We start from the raw sequence: 24,432 nt of genomic DNA on the forward strand, positions 1-24,432 counted from the left end.
CCGCGGACACGGGACCTCCCTGAGAGGGGCAGGGCCCGGGCCAGCATCACCCCTCCCCGAAAGGAAGGTGTGGAGGGAGGTAGCACCGAGGTCACCGAGCACGGACAGCAGCTCCCAGCTCCCCGGGACGGAGCCGAGGAGGTGAGGGAGGGAGACGCGACGAAGCCGCGTCCTCCGCCCCGCCGCTGCGTGCGCCAGGCGCTGCTGCCGCACCGCGAGCTCCACCTCGCGTCCCCGCGAAGCCCCCGGCCCCCCAGCACCGCCCGGGGGCGGCGGCTGATGCCAGCGCCTGCCGGGCCGAGAGCTCGGCCGTGACGTTCTCGTCCTGCGGAACTTTTCCGGGCGGGTCCGGGCTTGCGAACCCAACGCAAACCACAGGTCCAAGCCAGCGGGTAACGGGGGAGAACGAACTCCAGGAGGAGGCAGAGTTACAAGGTGGTCCCAGACGAAATCATTCGACACGCTTGCAGAGATCCTGACCTTGGAAAGATCCTTTCCGCTCACTTTGCACCAGGATGCTTAAACTTGGAGTTTGCAGCTCTTATTCAAATCTAAAGGAGGACGTGTACATCTGAAAGTGTTTACCCTCCTCTGGCCCCAGCTACAGCATTCAGTCTAACGAGACGTATTACCTCTCTCTCTCCGTACAAAATTTGTTTTTCACCCATCTAATCAGGTAGTATTGTCACAGGCTGAAACACCTCAACTTGTGGAATTTTACTTAATTTATTGCCGATTAGCATAACCTTTTAATTACTGATTCAGTAACTGGGGGGGGGGGGGGGGGGGGGGGAGGGGGGAATATGACAAACAATTAAACAAACAGGGACACACCAGTCCCTCCCACTCCCTTCAGGGAGGGAAGAGGTGGCACAGGAGGTCAGGGTATGTGCATAACAGTTTCTTCCTGCCAGTCCTGCCTTCTTACTCATTTACTTCCTGTGCTCCTGGTTTCTTAATTACTGCATCTGCTCAAGTGTTGAGCCTCCAGGGGCCACAAGTTCCCCAGGGGTGTCCCTGCCCTGGCATGGGTCATCCATGGGCTGCAGTCCCTCAGGGTTGTCCCTGCTCCAGCGTGGGTCATCTGTGAGCTACATCCCTTCAGAGATATGCCTCCTCTGGGACAGAGCACCTCCTTCCATGACAGGGTCACTGGCACTGTCCCCCTTCCACCTGCCTCCTCCCCTGCCTCCTGCCCTGTCTCCTTTCGTGCATGTTCCTTGTCTCTCCCACTCCTAGTGGCTATCACTCCTTTTTAAATGTATTTGAGCACAAGTCCTACATGCTCCTCTGACTGATTTAACTTTTGGTGTGCAAAGGGGTTTTTACACTGGTTTCAGAGCCAGCTGGAAGGGGCTGTGACAGTCATAGAACAGTTCCTGGCCTCCCACACAGGGCAGTCCCTTCCCATCCTTCCCCCCCCCCCCCAACTCTACAATTTATGCCAAACAAAACTGTGAATGCTCTAATATAAGAAAAGCATTTTTTAAATGTATGTGTCTTTTATGGGGTTGATACCTTGCCTAAGAACAGTAACTTGTTGCTTTAAATTGGTTGCTAAACATAGCCTGGGTTTTAACTAAACCCATAGGAAAGGTTTCTGTGCAGAATTCTGTTTGTAAAACTCAGTTACAGATCATGGATTCTCCCTGACAGTTAGATATAGCAAGTTTGACATATTCACTCAAACACGAGGGGAAAATCCAGTCAAGTAAACTGGGGCAACAGGATATTATACCTAAATTTCCATCAAACTTATTCTATTCCAGCCAGGCTCATATTACCAGAAAAGTGCATCTCACAGGTCTAAAAGCCTGTTTATTAGAATTTTATTTGACATATGTGGTAGTACAGCAATGGGAAAATTTAGTATTTGGAGAAAGTAGCAGATTATGGCACAAAACAATTCAGTGACACGTAACATCTCAAATTCATAGCAAATGGTTCCCTCTTACAGGAAATGTCAGCATTCAAATGGTTATCAGTATGTTCTTGCTAACCAAACTCAGGTAGCCTATGTCATCAAGCCAATCAGGACACTGTCTTGTATTTGGAACAGCTCTCTTCTTAAGCTTCCCAAATTGGGAAAAGTCTGCTCTACAGTTAAAGAGCCAAGCCTTGCAAAAATCCCAGCAGTTACTTAGAATAGCAGAATTCCTTAAATTTCAAAAGGAGAGGGTGAGTCACAAACAGCACGGGCGTGTACCGTCACCTACCCAGGGAAATAAAGCCATACGCTTTGGTCCAGTTGCCTTCAGCAGAGCACTTAAGCACTTAAACTTAAAACATGTACCAAAGACCCTAGCATTAAGCTTTGTTTAAACAAGAGATTTGCCAAACAGGCATTTATACCGAATCAGGCCTCTACAGTCAAGCCAGCCACGTAAAGCAATAGTGTTAACCAAAAGCAAAGTACCCTGCCACACCTAAAATGAGGACACAAGTTGGGCAGGAGTCGTTTCCAGTTACTGTTTGCTTTGCTTTCCAACCTCCAGCTGCCTCCTGATGTCTGATACATCCACGGGGACTCGCACCGTCAGACCATCCATCGACTTCTTAATGCACACCTGGCAGCCAAGGCGAGATCTGAGAAGGAAACATTAAGTGAGGCTCATCTGTTCCCACAGCAAAGGAAGAAATTCCCCACCCACATTGGGATGCCTGGTCCAGGCTGGGTTTTCACTAAAGTTCCTATTAAAGGTCTCCTGTGCCCTAAGAGAAAGCAGCTCTAGAAGTACAACCATAGTACAGAATAAGTCCTGTCCTCTTGGAAACAGATGCCAGGTGCTGAGAATCTGCCTCAGGGGCTTGAGAATCTACTGCGATCAGCAGGGAGGCTTACGTCTCAGTGAGTCCATACGCCAAGTCCAGCATGTCCAGCTCTTCTTCTGAGATGGCATCCAGCTTTTGGAAGGTGTCCTTCTCAAAGATGAGGTGACAGGTGGAGCAGGCTAACGTCCCTTCACATGCACCTGGTAGAGAAACACAGGAGAGACAGCAAATCAGAAAAAACAAGGGGGTGAGAGAGACCATCTTCCAGAACCATGTGAGGAAAGGTCCTTTAACAGATCTGGAGCATGTCAAAAGAGATGCCAGAAAACACAGCAAATGGATGCAGATTTCAGCCTGCCTCTTCTCTGGGAGGATCATAGTCAGTTTTCAAGTTTGTACGTCAGCTCTAACCAGCCAAACACATCAACACAGGCCACTGGAATCCCAGCATTGATGGTATGGAAGTCACACTGTCATCTCAGTGTGGTAACCAGCCCGGCAAGCAGCTGTGGAGGAAGAGAAGCTTGCTTCATGGTCTCACCAGAACACAGTGGCATGTCTACAGCTGCACTATTCCCAGGTACCCATTAGTCACAGCACATACACATAAATCCTAAGAGCACATACCCTTGTGCAACACCTACCAAATCCATCAATGGCCAAGTTTTGATTGACTACCACTTCCAGCAAACTCTCCCCTTCTTTAGCTGTGGCCGTAAGTCGCTCTCCATCCCGATTTATAAAATGCACCGTCACCTGGTCAGCAGAGCTGTAAGAAAAGTTTGCAAAAATCAGAGGAGCCCGCCATTTCCTGCACACCCACTGTTGAGGTCTTTTGGCTGAGGACTAGAGACATGGCACGTAGAGGGAAATGTGCATGCAAACACCTTTCTAGGATTGCACCACACATGTCAGAAAAGATTCAGATTATCAGTTCTCAGTGGCAGGCAAATCTGAGTTGACCCAAAATATTTCCCACTTTATGGAACATCCTTCAGAATAAATGCTTAGCTGCACATGAACAAGTGGAGATGCTCTGCATCCCCTGCCTCTCCTTGGGCTGGCTGGCAGACAGAGTGCTTGTAGGCAGGTAAAGCATTTGCAAGTCCCAGGCCTGGGATATTAATCCTGCATGGAGTGATATAACAACAACAAAAGTGCTCAGGATCAGACACTAATCATGTAATAAGGGCTGTTGTCATCTGCATTTTGTTTCCCCTTCCCTTCCCAAGGCAATTACTTGATGACTGCTCTCTTTCTGCTTCTTGTTCTTTCACGAAGTGCCCACTCCTTCCCTGAACTCAATCACAGGGAGCCTTGTTTGTGATGAGACATGCTCAACTCCAGCTTACAGAGCAACCATGCTGAGTAATGTCCTCTGAGCTGATGTGATCCTTGCTCAGGAGAAATTGCTAGTTATTTTGACAGCCTGTGAGATTTAATCTGGTAGAGAGTTAAGAACAAGGCCATCAGCATCTCTTAGTGCTTACTTGTGGAAACCGCATCTGCAAATAAGAAGGAAACAGCATCCACTTCATCTCCTCCAGACGAGGCTCTCCCTACCAGCACAGAGAAGGCTGCCACCCTGACAGCAGTGTCAGGGATTTCTCACCAAGACAGTGTATTCTGAGACCATCTATTATATTTGCCAGGGGAAGCACATGAGCAAACAGTGTTTTTTCTTATTGTACATACCCAAATCATCACTTAGAAGCAGGAGGTCGCAGTTACCCAAAGGTCCCACCTCCTGTGCTGAAACAAGGCAGCACCCTGGAGGTAGTCGGTATTTTGCCCAGTACCTCTCCATGTGGCACTGCCCAACTGCCCACCATCTCAAAGTCCAGGACATTCTCCAGTGGCAGAAGCTGGGTCCACCCTCTTCTCCTCCATCAGGCCAACAGCCTGCACCACTCTCCCACCTGTCTCCCACAGCTCTGATAAACTCCCGAGCACTAGCAATGTCAGCACTGCCCTGTGGCCTTGCTGCTCTCAGTTCTGGCATAGGATGAAAGAACCACAGCCTTGAAGATAGACCGAGTTTTGCAGTGAGAACTGGCCAAGCTCACAATCCCCTGATTTTTCCCCACTTACACAAGACTGAGGGAAGCAGCATCCAGCATCTTCCAACAAAAGTGCTGTTTGTTATACAGTTTGGCAACACCTCTCCTGGAAACCTTGGGGCCGGTGAAACAAACAGCAAGTATGGCTCAGAGCTCTGAGAATTTCTAATATTATCTCCTGACTTCTTGCAATGTATTTGCAATATACCCTGAATACAAACTGTCACAGCCCCAGAGTCACACATTACAGCAAACCCACCAGCCCAGGACCACTGCAGTGTCTACACTCCTCTATGCCAGGCATCCTCTTGGAAAGTCACAGAGACTGGAAGGAGGAACTGGGTAAATGGTAATTGGCCCTGGGATAGCAACACCAGCTGCTGAAAGGACTTGGACTTGCCCTGTCTGCTCATCCCTCTCTGCTCTGTGGCAGATGAAAGTGAAGAGTGTGGAGATCTCTGCTGATCTCCTTTTGATGTTAAGCACAGAAATATATAAGGATCAAGTTTAGACAATTTCCTTTGCTCTTTAACTCACAAGAGGCAGAGGTGGAGTATGGGGGATGTAGCTGAATAGGAGATAGGAAAGAATTCCTGTAGAAATGTGATGGAAAAGGGGGAAGAAATGTTCTCCTCTTTCAAGTTTGCAGCTCTTGTTCATTCTGCTTCACATAAATCATAATCATCATCTAGATCTAACCCCATTTGCCTGCTGACAAGTCATTGCAGTACATCTCTTAAGTAAGGATGCTGTTGCTTCAATTATCATATGGACTTCATCAGCAAGAATTCAGGTGCAGAAAATTCCAAACAATTACCTCTTTCGAAAGCCAACCCCCATATTCCATCAAAATTTGGAAGTGGAGAAAAAAAGAGATTAAACTATTTTTTGCCTTCTCTGCTCTTTTGTTTTCAGTTGCGTCTTGATTCAGCCAGCAGGAGCAGAACACAGGGCCCACTGTACCTTCATCCGAGGAGGCCAGCTTCCTGTTTTTCAGAAAGCTTCAGCAGAAAACAATGCCTGGGCCATTAGTCTACAACAGGGTCCCCTGGTTATGAAAACAGCTGTGAAGTTAGCACCGAGACCATGCGGCAGAGGGAAGAGTTTCCCATGTGCAGAATGGAAAGATCATGTTGCAGTCATGCACAGCCAAGCAGGGCCACCCTATTTCCCAAAGCAAACAACTAAAGAACATCTTTAAGACATTTTAGTCTCCTTCATAGACACACCCACAGACATTTCTTTCTAAATAAGCAATTTAAAGACTAGTTCTCAAATGTCAAAAGAAAACAAAACAACCCTCTCCATATTTTGATGGATTAGACCCATTTAGTCCATTTTTATGGCAAATAGGCAGGTTTCCTGGCAATGTTGGTTTTACAGTTATGGGTGAAATAATTTGTAACACAGTAGAAATGGTAAAGTCATAGGACTTCACTTAATGCTGCAACTCAATGCATTCTTCAACAGGATAATAAGAGCTGGCTGCCTGCAAGCAGACACTGCTGGATCCAACAATCCCCAAAGCTGCACAGATGATTATTGACAGAAAACTTCATTCATGTTGTCTATGAGGCACTTAGAGCTTCAGCCAACATCATTCCCAGGAGGATCCCCACACCAGGCTCCCGCCAATACTAGGAGGATTTGTTCCCTGTGGCTCCTCCTGGACACAGCCCTGCTTTGACTGTTGCTGCCAGTTAAATGAGCCCTGAGACAGCTGAGTTGCAGCCAGGGTCTGCACACAGAGTATCCAGTTAGATATAAGGAAGTACAGATGGTATTGCCACAGAACCCCTGCATGACTTCAGACAAACCTGGGTGCAGCAGTTCACCCTTCTCAAGAGCAGGGATGATGCCAAGTGCTCCTGACCATGACATAGAGAGCATCTGTAAGCAGCTTCTCTCTCTTCACTGGCTGCAGGGGAAATTTAAGTTGTTTGTCTGTGTTCTTAGTGTAGGTGCCTCTGCTGAGGGCATAAACCCAGCCTGATTACTCCCTGTTTTCATTGTTCAGTTCAGTCATCTTTTGAAAGTATGAAAAAAATCCTTTCACGTTTTATTAAGAAAATAATTTTGAACCAGGATTTTAAAGCCAACTCAAAATTGATCAGGCTAATTTTGTTTCGTTTAGGCTGAATTATCTTACAATGGCATTACTGTCACAGGACACACCGTCAGAGCTTTAGAAAGATCTTATCAGGATATGACGAACTCAGCACAGCAAGTTCAACACATGCCAACTGATTATTCTCTTTCAAACAAAATCTCCCTGTCAGTGTTTTTCCCTAAAAGATACTTTCCAAGGCCATACAAAACAGCAAGATGCCTACAAGTACTGCCAGAGATAACTTCATAAGCAACAAACCAATTAGAAAGAAAACCCATTAATAACAAGTCTTCATAAACCCCATTATGCAGGGTTATCAGTATAACTTTTCTCTAAGGTCAGATAGCAACATGGCTTATCGTATTTTCTGTGATGTTGGTTGGGTCTTTTTCTCAATGTCTAGCAGATTACAGTCTGACCCAGATCATACTGGTCTAGGAGATCTACAAATTCCCTTTATTTTGCTCAGAAAAATGCAATCTCCTTCTGAATTATCCCTAAAGAACAGAGCAAAGACTGGCAGTGAGTCTGCAGTAGTTCCTGCTGTAGAAATACAGATGAGTACTCCGTGCCAGGCAGCCTCTCTTCTGTCAGCCCCATCCTTTCAGCACATGGGGACGGCCGGCTCCTGTGCCTTTACGATTCCATCTTTGAAGGATGTCCGCCCTTCCTGCACTTCTTTGCCCTTCAGGACTGCCTCCCAAAGGGCTCTGACAACCAGGCCCCTCAACAGGCCGAAGCCTGCCCTTTCAGGTGACCAGCTGGGAGTCCTCCACCCTGGCAGGGACCAAATGCATTTAGAGGCATTTCTAAACACAAGCTTCTGACCAATTTCCACCAGAGTTCAACTCACAAACTCAGCCACCATGACAACTGCGCATCCCGTCCTGAGCAAGCGCTCTCAGCAAATCCCAGCACAAGTCACTGGCTCAGGAACCTGGCAGGGCACCAGCGCCATGGGCTCGTACAGCCCCTCGCATCTACAGCCACCATCGCAGCCCTTGAGCCAACCTCCCCGTCTCCCTAAGAAGGGCACACCAGCAAGACACGAGAGCTTGCAGCATGGCTTCGCATAACCTAAAGAGAGCATTTTGCTCCCTGGAGCTGCAGACATCATCAGCTCCCTACTCTGGCTTTACAGAGGCAGCAACAAAAAACTTAGGAGAACTTTTAATTCCCGGAGCAACCCAGTGGTCATCCCAGCTTCTGCACAGCAGGAATACAGCAGGCTTGTGGCCCAGCTGTCCAACACACCTTGCTCACCATCCCCATTCCTCAAAGGCTGGTGACTGAGCCCCAGTGGTCAATGGAGTCTTGTGCCATGTCATCATCTATGTGGTCAGTATCTGGGCCACGAGCTGTGGCCCCCACAGCTCCAGAAGCAGGGAGGAGCATCTCTCACAGCCTGGCTCCCCGCACCACCTTCCTCCCGTCAGCATCTGCTTAGCCCGCGCTTCCTCACCCACCACCTCCTGTGGGCCATGTTCTGCACTGGCCTCTCTCTTCTTCCTTCTGTGGGAGAAGAGGTAAGCGCATGTCCCTCTTGAAAAGTCCCTTCCGGACACAGCCAGGTAGGGTTCAGCATTTTACTCACCTCGATTCCCCAGGGGCATCCTGGAGCTTGTGCGTGGAGCTGAAACCTCTTTCTGACCCCTGCTTAGCTGGTGGGTGATGCCGCTCAGACACCCCACAGAGATAAATAAAGCGAATTTTGCTTACACTCAGTCCACTGAGCAAGGGTCGCATGAGCCCCGAGAAGCCTTGAGCTATCATGGTGCTTAAGCTCCTGCTCTGCCTCTCCTGAGCTGTTGTTTGTTGCAAGGCCAGCTAGATTAAGGGTTACAAGTACAGCTGAGAGGGCGGGAAAAAAGAGAAAGAAAAAAAAAAAAGAAAAAACTAGGACAGCCTCCCTGGGGGTGGAGGGAGGGAGGGAGGGAGGGAGGGAAGGATGGACAGATGCTTGGATCTTGCTGCAGTCCAGCCCATTAGGGCACGGGCATGAGAATTGGGTGAAGCATGGTAACATGAGCATTATCTCCACGTACCAGTCCCCAAGCAATGCTCGCCTTGTTTTGCCTTACGGACTTCCCTTTTAGGAACCAGACCTAAATCCATTTTCAGGAGTAATATTCATTGCAATGTCTAATCATACAAGGGGTTGCAAGCTGAGGGCTGGAAGAATAGACTGGCAGGAGCACTGACAGCTGCTGTGTCAGGAAGAGAGGGGCATGCCAGTTCTTACAACAATAAGGTAAGAGTAAGACTTACAGATTCTGCTCTTGATGTGGATGTCATCCAGTCACATCATTGCCTTCCCTGATACTGCAGGCTCCCAGCTCTAAAATGTGAATATTCACTTACTTCACAGGATGGTGGTGAAAGAGCCACATTTGCTCATTTGCTAACTTCTCTTCCAAAAAGAGACAGATAAGCATCATTCATTTCACACTGATACTCCACACTAGTGAGACTTCTATAGAAGAAAACTCTTTTAATTTATTCCCAGAAACACTGTCACTAGTTTAGTCTACGCTCCTTTCCAGGGTAAACCAATTTGCCCCTGAGGACCAAAATACAACAGCAGAGACAGTTTCAGTTCCTGTTTTTTTGTGGAGTTTGAGTACCGCTCTCATCTCAGGACCCTGTCTCTAATACCAAATTAACAGTTCACCATTTGCTAGGATGTTTGCTTTAGTCAATTTTTTTAATGCAGTAACATATTAGTAGCTGGTATAAGCAAAAACCTTTGAAACTGGACTCTAATCAATCCATAGAGGGGAGAGAAACTACAGCGTAAGAATGAGAACTGGCTGGAAAATGTTCCCCTCAACACACATACACACAGTGGATTTATAGTATGAAGATAACTGGAAAGTTTTGACTTTTCAAATTAAAATTTTCCACCCAAAGCTTTCAGGTTGGAAGGGGATGCTTAAGCTTTCTGAGAAAAGCATTGAAGACATTAAGGAGTGCAAGTATTTTCCATAAAGGGGGAGTGGAATCATATTCTTCAGTCCAATAAAGTTTTAAAGGCAAGTGTCCAAGCATTCAAACACGCCACTGAGATAGCTTCAGTGGAAAGAAGCTCATGGGCAATGCATAAAGGATTAAAAAAGAAAAACCTCTTTTTTTTTTTTCCTTAGGGGAGAATTCCCTTTCTAAAATCACCTGTCTACTTCCCTCTGTTCACTTTGCATCTGGTAGAGCAGCACAGAGAAATATTTCATTCCTCCTCACTCCTATTTGCCAAGTGCAGGCTGGGCATTACTGCTCTGATGACAGGACACATGGAAGAGAAACATGCAGTGCTCTGCTATGGAGGGATGTGATCTGAGATAACTTAGAGTCGTATTTGCAGGGCATCACTGATCAAAGTCTCCTTGCTCCTTTTGCTGAAGGTGGGTGACACTTCCCAGCTCAATATGTGATGGGCTTGGCAACCAGCAATCACAGCCTTGCAGCACCTTCATGCCAGCCCATGCTCATCCCACAAATGCCTTTTTTTTTTCCTGCTGCAGAATTTGCCCCTCAGGTTTTGTTCAGGCCAATAGCTCTGTGAGCACAGAGAGGGTGGCATGAATCATTGAAGCAGGCATGCCACATAGCAGGCATGGGTGCACATCAGACTGCCCAGCCATGTCCAGGATCACTGAGACTTCTCTGTAATTCCACTCCTCAACCCCAGTTAATGTAAATATTCATCATTTCAAATCATTTCTATAATAGCCTTTGAAAGCTTCTCTCCCCACCTTTGCTTGCTTCTATCACAGAGGAGGGCTGGCAGTGAGGCAAGCGGTTTGTTTTAGCTGAACACAGCTCTGGCCAGTGTCCCCGCTTTGTGGCCCCTCACTCTCAGGTCAGCTTTTCCACATGGTTTGCTCTCTCCTGCAAGCTGCCCTGAATACTTTGGCCTTCAAACCCTAATTCTTGGGCTGCAGCTCACTCCTGAATTTAAAAATTGCTCTGTGCAGCCTCTGCAGCTCAGAGACTCTGCCCAGTCCTGCCTTTGCTTTTCAGGCACTACAGAGGCACAGCAGGCAGCCCAGTTCTGTGTCTCAGTCACTTCTGTAGAAGAAAAGCAAGGCTTGCCATAAGAGACACAAGGAAAGGGGCCATAGCACATCCAAACAAACCACAAAGCATCTTATCTCTCCAGCAAACCTTGAATTGAGAGATACACTAGATATATGCAGCAGTTTTCACAGCAAGGACGTTTGTGTGTTTGCCTGGCACTGAACTCTCTCCTTACCAAGAACTCAGAGCACAGCAAGTGACAGGTCAATGCCACCCACCAGGAGAGGGGCCAACACAGAGGGGGAAGTCAGGTCTGAGAGCATCATACCCACCCAGTCCTGCGGGAGGCGAGAGCAGTGAAGGGGACAACTGTCCTCTGGTGGAAGCAGGAACAACCCTCCTGGGGTAGGAGAGAATAATGCCCCATACTGAGTTTGGATAGCCTGTTTTAAGGTCTTTTAAACAGGAAGAAAAGGGCAGAAGTAAGATCTCCTTTTTCCTCCTCTCCCCTGCTCCATCTAGCAGCAAGCCTAGAAGTAGATGCAGCCTTTCCAGAGTAAACCAGTGTTCACGTAACCCAGGACACAAAAATAGGAAGCTTTACAAATAACCACCCCTCCCACAAAAAAACCAACCAACAGAAGAAAAAAAAAAAAAGAAAAAAAAACTAAGCAAAAATATCCTTGCTTTGAAAAAATACCACAAACCCCTCAAAATGTTGCTTTGGAGGTCAGCACACACTTTTTGGGCAGGTCAGACACAGCTGAAGTGAATCTTCAGCTCTGTTTCACAGAAGTTTGGCAGAAGCCAAGTTTCCATCAGTGTGCACACCGGCACACCATCCCCCCCATCTTGCTTCCCAGCAGGTCACACTGCTGTCAGTGCAACGGCTGTGCCTACACATCTAGCAACGTGTTAGCACGTGCTGGGAAGGAAGTGGTTTTCTAGCTTGAAATACATTGCCCAGTTTCTTCCCCACCACACAAAGGACAATTTGCCGCTCCTCCACCCGGTCTAGGGACTCTCATGCAAACGTCCAAAACTGCTATGAGGTACCATTAACTCCACCTCATCCCTGACTTCTACGCAAGAAGTTAAACAGATTGGTATCAGCACTGCACTGATCCAATAAGAAGTTACACAGTACTATTGCCGCCTTCCAGAGCCAGAAGCACACTCAGACTTCCGAGATACCAGACCCAGCTCCTCTGATCCCCATTAGAGTTTCAGTCCTTCCATAGGCTGGCTCAGCAAACACATAGGCATAGTCAGCACAAGGCAGACTTGCATCGGTTCCTTTGGGCAGAAGACACTCTGAGCAAACAGCTCTGACCAGAAGACCTCCTCTGTAAACTTTGGGGCTTACAAGAGACCCAAGATGGAAGGTTTAAAAAATTACCACATTAGTCTGCTGCCTCTCTGAAAGCAGATTAAAATCATTGTGTAATCCTGTAGTTACCAATATACACATTAATACAGTTTTAGCAATGCTGCAGTTCTGGGGTTGTGAGAATAAGTCCACCACCATTTGAATCAAGATTTGATACATTTGATAAATTAAGGAAGGAAGAAGTTCCTCTGCAGAGGAGCAGGAGAAGCATCAGAAGGAGCAGGAAGAATCAGAAGAGGCAGCCTGTCCTGCAGCAGAGCTGCCACAAGAGCAGGAGAGGGAAGAGACAGAAATCACACACAAGTCAGAAACCCCCTAGCCCCTGTCCATGAGGAGCTGCAACATATGCAGAAAGATTACAAGTATCATCCAGGCAAGCAAATTAGCACCTGTTTGTTCCAACACTGGAGCATTTTATCAAACCAGTATTTGATAAAATCCCAGGTGCTCAACAATGGAACTCCCAAAGGAAAAGTGTCCAGAGGAGAGGGAGGAACTGAGCAAGCAGCTCAACAAGTCATGACAAAGCTCGAGGCCAGCACTGTGCCACAGTACAGAAGTCGTCGCTCCTTTATTGTTTGGAGCAAGCAGGACTGGCCCATGCTCTACTCCAGGTTTGTGGGAAGTTCTTAACTTGAACAGTAAGAACAGCCTACCCCTTACCTTCTATTGAGCCCACCACCTCACAAATACTCCTGTAAGGAAGCAGATACAGGCTGCTTACATGCACAGAACTACAGCCACTGAACAAAACTCGAATTCCCCTTCCCTATTGCCACTACGAAAACCCATCAACTACCACAGGACCAGGTACAGAGTGCTGCCCCAAAACAGATGCACTGAACACAAACCTGCAGACAGAGTGCTTACATCAAGCGTGCTCAAGTCTCAGATAACAGCGGCTGGAGGGGAAGACTGTAGACGTGCCTCAGTTTCCGCACCTCTCAAACAAGACTGCCTTTTACCCGCTCTGATCTCTCTCTAGATGTTCAGCAACCTTCTGAGAATCACTACAAACAAAAGGAGCAAGAGCCAGATTTTCACCACTGGAAGCAAGAGGGCAGTAATGAAATAATCAGAGATGGGCTAATACTGCAACAAGGAAACAAACTGAATTCACAACAGGGCTTCTTGACAGCAGCCACCTCTGGCAATGCAGCTGCTGCCTGGCTGGGTGAAGGCCACTAAGTTACAGTGGCCCAGCCAAGGCCTTCACTTGCAGATGCTTCTCCTTCAGTCAGTCAAGGATGCTTCAGAGATGGATGGGAAGGCAGTGCTGCTGCGTGTGGGGTACAGACAGCCTTCACTGTAACCTCCCAGTTCAAGAGCAGTATATTCCACATCCCCTTGACCCTTCAGTCAATCTTTATGATTGAAGGTCAACCCTGGCTTGTATTTCTTCAAAAGATGATGGGGCAATAGCAATCATAGGTGTTTGTAATTTTCCAACTATCTCTGCTCACCAGAAAGCAGCATCAATGGTATTTACACCTGCTCAGAGCAAGTACATTCTCAACAGAAGTTGGAGGTACAGTCCCTTCCAGGAGCTCACAATATTCCTTTTTGCAGTCCCAGCACTACTTTTTCCTTAATGTCTCCTCCTCATTCTTTCCTCCACTTTTCCCTATATCCACTTCATCCTGCCATCTGTCTTGAGAAAGTCCATCTTGAAATTACTAGTAACTTTCAGAGACCCATCACTTGGCACTAGATGTTCATTTAGACATTGTTCAGTTGTAAGGACTGGCACCCTTGTCCACCAACTGCACTTTAATTAGAGCTGCAGACCTGCAAGACAGAAGTCAGCCTCAGCCTAACATTTGATGCATCAAGGCCCAGATCCTTTTTCTTACAGGCAAGTTAATTTTTCTGCAAGGGAGACATTAACATCACATATGGAGTCAAATTCCATAAGGTTATGCAGCAATTATGGGTTGACATCAGTCACAGATGAATTACGCTGTTCGCTGCCAGTTATCACATGCTCTGATTATACACTGGTATAAGATAATTAGACTGTATGCCCAAGATTGAGTTATGTATAGCTGCGAAGCTGGCACTCACCAAAACAGTCACACTGATTGTACAGGGCGAACAAGCCATACTTCAGTTATTCTCTGCTTTCTCATTGGGACATGGCATGCCTTTGTTGATGTTCAAGCAGCTGCCATACAACTGTCTATGATTATCATACCTTACCCTGTATACTGCATTATCAAGCTTTGCAAGATATTGGAAAACAGCTATTAGATGCAGCTAACTTAATGGAGAGCTACTGCAGCATGATGCACCAAGTCTGAAGCCAGGTTACAGACAGAAGTAGTGGCTTCTAGGACCAGCAAACATGAGAAAGGAGGGAACAAATCTCGTTTGGTATCTCAGAGACTATCTACTAGTTCCATAACCGAAAGCAGATTTCAAGAGGATAGTGCTGTCAAAAGGCAGAATCCTACCCTGATAAGTAGAAAGCAAAAAGTTTAATCTAGTTCCCTTACTAAGTTGCCATAGTTACTAACAGTATCCTACACAATTGTCCTGAACTGATAACCGTGGCATCAGAGGATGTTCACGTTTCATTATTACTCATCACAGAAAAAAAAGGAAGTGGCTGGAAGGTTACCAAGCCTGTTCATCTGTTGACTGAGAATCTCACAGCACATCACTTAAAAAAAAATAAAAATGCCTGTGCTTCCCTCCAAATGTATTAGCCTGAGAAAGCAACTGATAAGCTCGTCATCTATCTACAGAAGTCTCTACAAGATTTGTCTACATTAAAGCAAATCAGAATTTACAGACCAACCCCCTGCAATTCCCTTCCTTAGAACATGAAAACAAGAGAAGGAAAAAGCAATCACAGCCTTATTTCTACAGCTGCACTGACTCTGAGTAGGAGGACAAAGTATCCTAGGCCAAATGCATTAGCCCACCAGACAGATTTATCTCAAGAAAAACTTGACTCTACAGTATTACTGTAGCTTTTCTTTAGAGTTCTTAGTAAGTTGCACTGCTTAACAGCCACATTTCAGAACCTGCAAAAAGACAGCATTTCTGGTCCCCAGCTCTTCTGAGACCCTTTATGCTCCAGTCTGTCCCACAGACAAAAGCATCTGGGCCCCCAGTACTTGTAGGTGTAGCCTAAACTGGATCTGAAATACTACCACAGACAGAATAGCAAATCCAGCAGAAGCTGTCCACACAAACTAGACATTAAATACAAATTTCCGATTCTAAACTACAAAGTACCTTCCAATAGATTAGAAGAATTGGGTGTTTCAGATTTTTTTTTTCTTTACTGCATGGTCCTGCACAGAAGCAGCCTTCAGCCATTAATGTTTTGCACTTCCATTTCTTCAAAGACAAACTGAATATAGATATACCTAACAGAAGAATTACTAAGCCTCTTAAATCTCCACAGATACAGGCAAGGGAATGCCAGAAAGCTAGGCCACTCATGCAAAAGAGTTATCTGGCTGCAATCACAGTCCTCAGACTCCAGAAATTTAAACACAAGCTGAAAGGTATTATCCATCAAGAAGCAACAGCAATAAAAGCAGAAAGAACCCCATTTGAGAGCAAGCTTCCCAGACCAGTGCAACCTTCACTTGGAGGCTGCAGTAGCGTTCATGCAGTCATGCAATTCCTCCAGTGGTGTTCAGGTTTTTAGAATCCTGAAAGGAAGGAACAAGACCCACCTATGGAAACTACATCCATACCAAGCCTGGTGGGGATGGCAGAAGTCTCCATTGCTCCACACTTCACGTTTTGTTTATAGACAAGTTCACGTGTCTCCCCCAGCACCAGATCTCTAAATGCTAACACATTCTGATGAAATCTCTGCCTTATTCTGCAGTGCAGCAACCATGAGGCAGAGGTTCTGCAAAGTCCCTCTTCACAGCCACACAGAAAGCAGCTACAAACAAAGATTACACAGTTCATTAGCAGAAAGTTGGCAGTAACAACACTCTTCCTTCATTGGACCCAGTCCTGAGACCTCAGGAAACACAGGTAGAGATAGCCACAGCAAGGTAGCTGCAAAACAAATTGGGCTGAAATCTCCAGTATGGGGTCAGGGCAGGACAGACTCAGCAGAACACAGGGGACAAGAAGCAGCATCAAGGCCCGGCCACCCTCCGCACACTGACCTGGTCGTGGATGCACATGGGCCTGGGCATGGCACCGCAGGCGCTCACCATTTGCAAGTTCCAACAGCAGCTCCTCCTCCTCCATTCAACCAGTCCATTTGCAAGTTAAACACAATATAAATTTATACTCAGTGTCTCCACAAAGAAACGTGAATTCCAGTACTGGCTCCAGTCAGACAGCTTGGAGGGCTGGGGAGGGGGAAAGGGATGTTATTCAAGCAGTTGCTTTTCAGTATGCAAGGAAGACCTTATTTGCAAGAGTGCTACAAGGCTGACCTCTCAGGAACCACATTGGCAGACCTGTTTAGCTTGGAGACACAGCACTAGACTCAAAGCAAGCCTTAAATAACCAGCCAGACACCATCTGCTGAATTTCTTTGAACTTTATTGGCACTTTATGAAGAACAGGGTATGGATTTTAACAACTCCTCCAAACAGGAAAAAAAATGCCTTAATATCAAGGTTCTCTCTGCAGATAAGCACGTGGACCCATGAATTACTCCACAACCTTAAGGAATTGATGTTTTATTATAATCCAGTAAAAAGACTGGTCAAAAAAACATCAACATAATTTACAGCAACAAAAAATAAAACAAGAAAAAACAAGCCAAGCAAAACTTTGCTAAAGGACTTCCCCACCCCCACCCCCCACCCCCAAGAGGAGTAGTTATCCAATTAAACTGGAACATGGAGAAGAACAATTCACTGTAATCTAACAAATAAAAAATGTCTACAAATCTCACTGTAATACTGAAAGCTTCTTACATTAGTTTTCTTGCAAAATATCATTTCTTTACAATACAGTATACATTTCCAAGGGAAGGAAGACCATAAACACATCCACCATCCCATAACTAATATTTTCTAATTGTGCATAGCTAGAAGTATTGAAATCAAATATCATTAGATACCACTGGAATATAATACTGGTTAAGAAGGCAGCAGGGCTGAAACAACTACAAAGAGTTAGGTGGACTCACTGGCACAAGCCGTTCTATTCCTATATTGGACCATTTGGAATTAGAACGATTAAAAAATACTATAAACAGAAGTCATGCCAGCATCATAATACATGAGCTCAGCAGTGTTGTGTGACCCACCAAAGCAGAAAAGGTTTACCGGTTTATTATTTGAACACATATTTCAGGCACCATACATCAGCTTCTTAGGAAATTTTTAAAATGTAGTAAGGCTTTTCTCCCTCCAAATGCATCAATAGTTGCCATGGACAGAGCAGAGTGCCGAGAACCAGCTTTAAAGCACCAAACAGAAGTGTAAGGGTTGTCTGTTCCCCCAGTAACGAGACTCGCGTAGAGCCAGTGCCAATAACCCTTCAGTATAGAAATATGCAAATCACTTCTGACAAATTTAACTGCAATCTTTCATTTGTGACTTCTGAAGTACTGCAGCATGTGTTTTTGCCCAAGCAAAAGCTTACCATGTCACATGTCCCCAAAAGCATGCCGTGTTCAAGGGAAAGAAAGGGACTCTCACATGACTTATCTGGATGTATAGAAGCAACACACTAAGCTATGCTCCTAACAGAGGTTGGTACTTCTGTGGATCTCCACACAGACTTGTGTTGCTTCCAAGAGATAAAATAATACAGGACCGGTAAGGTTGTTTCTAGTGGCCCAATGAATTCTTGGTGAAATACTGCAGTTTATTAACACTATCATGAACATTCTTTTTGGCACAGTCCCCCTTTACCTTTCCCATAGAGCAGGGAGCTGAAAATGCTCTAGCATTCAGAGGTTATCCTATCACCACTAGCAGTGATACCATACGAAGGGGGAATCCACAAAACTGAAAGTCACAAGATTTAGGATCATGCTAGGCAAGAAAATAAATCATAGGCTAGCCTGATGACTTCCTATAGGGACAGGCTATCCAAGCAGGGCAAAGCAAAGCAGGACTCCATTGTAGGTGGAATCCATTTTTAAGAGACATCTTCTGAAGGTTAACATTTCCTTCTATGAAGGAAAAAGGCAAAATCCAATTCAACCCTGAGCATACATGGCTGTTTCCTCCCCAGAAATGGCAGGAAGGATTCTGGGTAGCTACAGCATGGGTAGCTTGGAAGACAGGAGGTGGTGGGTATTACAACAACTGCTACAAACGGCTCTCAGGACCAGTCTCAGAACCACTAGTGTCCCATTTCTAAGAGACAGAGCCTTTTGTTCTCAAAGCTACAAAAGGGCAAAGCATCCTTCTGGGGAAGGAAAAGCACTTGAGCCAGGGATCTGGCAGAATGCTAGTGAGGATTAAGGCAGCAATTGGACAAATCTCAGGATCCTCTCCCCTCAAATGCTGCTTGAAGCCAGGAAGAGAGATGCAGTCTTGTACAGAATAGTTTTTGGTCCCCAGCTGCTGACGACTTTTTTGATTGCATCTAGTTTAAACTAAAGATGTCTGAGCTACAGTAGATCTATACACAGTCATAAGGCACCAATGACTATGTGCTTAAAAGGCCTCTTATGGAAAAACCTGAAATCCTATTCACATGACTAGAAATGTACTGGTTCAGCAAGGGAAAATACAGCTACAGGAATTTTTAGTCTTTTACGTTTCTACCTACCCCTTTAGGCTTCCACTGGCAAACCCAAGAAGGAAGGCAGTGTTCTTTAGCTATCTCTGCCTCACTGGTCACATTGAAGTCAGACAAATGACAGTGAACAAAGCCATTTACCAGAGACAAAACTTCTGGAAAGCAGGGAAGTCAAGGCTCCAAACCACACTGCATCAGTGGAAAAAAATCCAAATGCCTCCTCATAATTAGGAAATTCAAAGTTCCATCATTAAACAACAGAAGGCAACACCAGCAGGAATGCCACAGAGTCTGTTTGGTCTGCTTATGTTTGAAGGACAAAAGCTTTAGCCTTTTACAGAGAAAGTCCATATTCTACCTCCAACCCTTCTTCCTAGGCTCCAGCCTCCCCTTCTCAACTACATGACTCAGACCCTGTATTAAGTCAGAAATTCAGACCCTGGCTTCTAAGCTTAATACTGAAGCTTGTGCAAGTTAGTAGGAAGGCACAGTGTCAAACTGTTAGCACTTTACATAATTCAGTAGAAGTATCTGCTGGCCTCCCCACGCAACAGGAGAGGACAGCAACACAGCCACTTCAGTAAGCAATAAAAAACTAAATGCAGTGAGACTACCCCCAAAGCCAAACAATTTAAGATTTGCCCCAGTACACATTTGCTTTCCCAAGCCACCCCAGGAAGATGTAAATACTATTCTTTCTTCTGTTGCTTAACTCCAGCATTTGCCCAGAACTCCATAAATAAGACCGTGGTCACTCTTCTGTAGTGGTTCCAGCGTAGCACGATTACGAGTGAATGACGGGAGAGGATGGGAAAGAGAGGAGAAGAGAGTGCAGGGCAGCAGGTGCAAGGGGAGAGTTTACATAGACTCAAACTCATCAATGCGCTGCTTGGTGTTGCCCTGCCGAATCTGACGGAGGGTCTTGTACTTGTCTCGGCCTAGACGCATGTTCTCAGCGTGGATCATATCATTGGCTGTCTTCTTGGTTTCATCCCGAGCATTTGCCAGCTCTGAGGAAAGAGCCTTCAGAGAAGGGGAAACAGATAGCAATGGGTTAGCGCATGCCAGAGACTCAAAGCTCGACAAGGAGGTTCCTTGCTGATCCTCCTAAAGATTCAATGTCCATGGAGACAGGAAACAGATAAGCCCTAATGTTTACAGTTCTGGGCAACCTGCTGTAGCTGACCCTGCTTGAGCAAGGAAGTAGGACTAGATGATCTTAACAGGTCCCTTCCAACCCAGGTAATTCTGTGATTCTGTGGAAGTTGTTAATATTTTTCCATAACATTTGAAGGTAGAAAACATCAGGCAGTCTGTCACCCTATTCATCTTTGTCTAGCACAGTATGAAAGACTACCTCCAATGTACTTCAGAAGAAGAGTCAAGTGGAAGGATCCCTAAAGACAACAGGAGCATCTTGCAGAATTTGAGCAATTACTAGCCTTCTACCACAAAAGAAACTTGCTGCAGAAGATAAAGCACACCTTTGTCACTCTGCTTGTGTATAACCACCACAGCATGATGCAGAACAAGCAAAGCACAGGCAGCTAGCAGGCAGTGTAACAAAATGCTTAGACAGAGTCAACACCAGAACACTGGAGTTCCTTATAAGAAGGTGGTGCAGCACTACTCCCTCTGCGCTGAGCCCTAGTGGGCTGCTCTCAAGAGTTTTGCAACACAACCCAGTCAGACAAGACAGTTACAGACAGCTGCTTGATAGGAACTGGACCAAGTTCTCTGATTCATTGCAGCCAGGGCTATGAACAGCTGTCAGATAGCTGGCAAGAGTCACATAAGCGCACAACGTCTGACAGATGCTGCTTTTTGGCACTGCTTGAAAATGCTTTACTACTTTCAGTGAAATGGAAGTCAAGTGCCAGGAGACAAGATCTGCCTCTCTGCTCAATGGTTTTACACAGCTATCTGGCAAGATCATGATCACCTCTCTTCCCCACCCCCTTCGTTTTTTTTAAAGATACCAGTAATACCTCCCAGCTGCAATTAATGGCAAGAAGAATAGAAGCAGCACCCAGACACACACCCTCTCTGCTGCCAACTTCTTACCTTCAAGTGTTTCTGGACCCGTTCGTTCTTCTCTGCTTCAGTGGTGCGCTGCTCCTCACTGCGGTCCTTGATGGTGGCTTCCGATCGTAGCTCAGCACTGGCTTCTGCTGCATTCTCATCCTGCTCGTCATCATGCTCATTCTCAGAATGCATGGGCTCAGTGACATGAGGGGTGCTCATGGCAGTCTTCAACTCCTCTTTGGTCTTTTCTAGGTCCTCCTGCACCATCTGTGCCTGCAGTAGGGCATGCCACAGTGAGTTAGTCAATATAATCCTGAGTGCATGCAACTTTGCAGAAGTGCACAGAAGTGCTACTCAGTGCTTATTACAGGAAAGCTTGCACCTCTTGCACACTGAAGGGGCATGTTCCAAAGCTACTCAGCCACAATCATTTGCAACACTTTCTGCTGGCTAACACTTCAGAGATTTTCAGAATGATTCTAATACAGGGAAAATGGGCTTTAGGCCTAATTAGTCAATATATTTCTACATGGAGTTAGAATAAGGCACTCATTCCACCAAGAAAAGCAAGGATGGGTATTTACAACAGCCTCAAGCTTGCAGACACTCAGTCTAGTGTGGTATCTAGTGCAGTAGTTTAGGTCACAACACAGAATGAGAACAACTCCACAACAAGTACTGCCATTTGTTCAGATTCTGCTTCACCTTCTGTTGCCACTCCTGGGCTTCACTCTCTTTCTTCTGCCTGGCCAGCTCCAGCTGCGTGATCCTAGCTGTGAGTTCTGCCATCTCAGCAGCCTGCAAAAGAAAGGCTTTTAGTGGGGACAAAACCAAAGTACTTGCTAAATTAAGCATTTAGTCCAAGTCCTGAATGAAAACAGTATCTCTAACATCTTTTTGGTAAGGAGAAAGCCTTCCTGTAAACTTCAGTCCCACCAGGTTTTGTTGTGGGTTTTGGTTTTTTTCTTCTCCTCCAAATAATGCTACAGAACTCAGTTCTTTGAATCCAAACCAGGGAAAGCAATCAGTGAGCTCTACACTCTTCCCAGCATCACATACGAAAAAAAGGCAAAAAGCACAGAAATCCAGATCTACTGTACAAATACACTTGTATTTAGATATAAGTTCATCTGCTTCAGGCTAAAAAAAACAAAGAACCAAACTATGCTTCCTCACTATATTCATAGCCTGGTTTGCTTCAAGACCTTAGATGTCTACCCTATCACTATTTTCCCTACCCAGTTTTCAGCTCACCCACATACCAGCTGTTCCTGGGTCTTTTGTTGATCATGGGATGCTTTCAATAGGGCCTCCTTTGCCTCTTCTGCTTCTCTACGTTCTTTAGCCAGTTTCTCTGCTTCCTCCTGAGCTCGTTTTCTCTCCTGTTCCAGCTCCATAGCCCTGCGAGTCTGTTCTTCCAGTTCTGAAGGAACAGGGGAGAGCATTCGAAGAGAGATAAAGTAAAGAATGGCAGAGGAGGAAGGTGCCATCACACCTACATTCTGGATAAGGGGTTTTCCTTCAGAGGGACAGGTAAAGGAGAGATGCAAGTAACTGTCCCCTTTCCTCTCCTTCACGTTGTAACTAGAGCTGGAAGACTAAGAGCCAGGCTTGTTCCAAGCCAAAAGATTATTTGCCCAACTGATTTGTGGGGAAGTACCCACCCCAAAATGACATCCTCAAAGGCAGAGAAGCATACAGCATTTTGCTTGGGCAACACCACACTAACACTGGCCAAGCAATTAGACAGTAATCACATCAGAGTACTGGCTGGTGTGACCCAGGCTACGCTGACTCCATCCTCTTCTGATGTGCTGGGATAAAGCTTCCAGCCAGCACATGAACAACTGCAAGGTACTCTCACTGCCAGAGGGGCATCTTGGCTGCCACCCATCTCTTTAATGCAAGTCCTATTTCAGCAGCTGCATATGGAAGCTTACAGTCAGCTTCAGAAGGCTAAACCAGGGCCCTAACAGCAGTTAGCATACAATACTGGAGAGCCAAATGGCTCAGAGATGCTCATAGCTTTACTGATTGAACGCGTCTCACTCAGACTATGCATCTAAGGAAATACTGGAACATTTCATATTACCTTGCTGAGCTTTCTTGGTTTGCTCCTCAATTTGCTTGAGTCTCTCCATTAGCTCCTCCTTCTCACGCTCAATCTTCTCCTTCTCCTTTTCTGCCAACTCTCTCTTCTTCTTCTCATTCTCCAGCAGGGCTCTGATGAGGGGGGAAGTCATAATGCCATTTCAAATTAACACCTACTCAGATTGGAGTGCTTCCCAGTGAAGCCATGAGCACACAAGAGATGTGCACTACAACACTCAGCTGATGAGTTTTACTCCGGACACACCCCTTTATTGAAATGCAGAAAGAAAAAGCTCTGCTGGCATTCATCTCAATGGCAAGTTCATAATAGCAATGTTATAAGGGAAATCTCCTTATATCAGGATGCATATTAGTCCTGTCAAATAGACAGACAAATCTTTAAGAAAGTGCTGGTGGGTCACATTTGGGATGACTGTCATTCATCCCATTAGATCTACTGAAGCAGAAAGCAGTCTGCTCTATTTGTGGCTCAAGCAGATTAAGATGCTGCCAGCAATTTATCTAGCACATGATGCTATTGTGCAGCAATTGACCAAGTCCAGGTTACTCAGAACCCTACCAACCTCTCCATCTGTTTCTGATGCTTCTCTTCCCGAGCCTGTGCCTTCATCTGCTGCACCTCAATGGTATCTGGTTTACGTCTGCGCATGTAGAGCTCATGGTTCCCCATGCAAAGTGCCAAGATTCGTTTGTTAATCCGTAACCGAGGGGCATAAAATACAAAGTCCTTGGGACGAGAAAAAGGCAGTATTAGATCTGTTCTTTCAGCATAAGCAGCCCCCCGTGTATGCAATACACTACAAGACCCTAAGCATTCTAGAATTGTTAGCTTCCTTTTCTTAACAATGTCTAATTCATCAGCGGTAGTAGTTAGACACCTATCTTTCAGGAATTAATTTCAATCTGACAAACACACACAGGGCAGAAGTACCCAACTTGTTGTTACAGTGTTCTGCATTTCATTGTAAAGCATCACTAGCACATAGACTACACAACAACTTAGCTTCACTGTTTCGTTACAAACACCATCAGGGGCTGGTTCACCAGGTACACTGAGACTATGACTTTCTCCCACCTTTCTCCCCACTTAGTTATTTAATGCAATAGTCTGGCCAGCCACATCAAGTGTAATGTTTTTGTCTTATGCCAGAAAGCATATTAAACATTATTTCCAATGGATAAATAACTTTGTTCTGTTAAAAAGGAGCAACAGCAGCAGGGAAATGCTTCTAAGCAGCATTGCAACAAGAATGACCAGA

At 45.8% G+C, this 24,432-nt stretch overlaps 2 protein-coding genes across 2 annotated transcripts in view; both read right to left on the reverse strand.

The window, feature by feature from the left end:
• Positions 1-1,849: 1,849 nt before the first annotated feature.
• LOC126050175 (adrenodoxin-like) lies at positions 1,850-8,792 on the reverse strand. The gene is made up of 4 exons (XM_049827723.1): positions 8,537-8,792; positions 3,417-3,541; positions 2,843-2,972; positions 1,850-2,586 (listed from the first exon to the last, which is right to left on the reverse strand). The coding sequence occupies exons 1-4, from the start codon at positions 8,713-8,715 to the stop codon at positions 2,466-2,468; spliced, it is 555 nt and encodes a 184-aa protein (XP_049683680.1). The 5' UTR covers positions 8,716-8,792; the 3' UTR covers positions 1,850-2,465.
• Positions 8,793-16,856: 8,064 nt separating this feature from the next.
• Positions 16,857-24,432, reverse strand: part of MSN (moesin) — a 49,219-nt gene continuing 41,643 nt past the window's right edge. Inside the window, exons 8-13 of the mRNA XM_049827468.1 lie at positions 23,737-23,900; positions 23,154-23,284; positions 22,324-22,484; positions 21,767-21,859; positions 21,101-21,334; positions 16,857-20,059 (exon numbers count right to left, since the gene is read on the reverse strand). Coding sequence (XP_049683425.1) covers positions 19,895-20,059; positions 21,101-21,334; positions 21,767-21,859; positions 22,324-22,484; positions 23,154-23,284; positions 23,737-23,900 — 948 coding nt within the window. The 3' untranslated portion in view covers positions 16,857-19,894. The remainder of the gene's footprint in view (positions 20,060-21,100; positions 21,335-21,766; positions 21,860-22,323; positions 22,485-23,153; positions 23,285-23,736; positions 23,901-24,432) is intronic.

This window comes from Accipiter gentilis, chromosome 24 (assembly GCF_929443795.1).
Source record: "Accipiter gentilis chromosome 24, bAccGen1.1, whole genome shotgun sequence".
NCBI classification, from domain to species: domain Eukaryota; kingdom Metazoa; phylum Chordata; class Aves; order Accipitriformes; family Accipitridae; genus Astur; species Astur gentilis.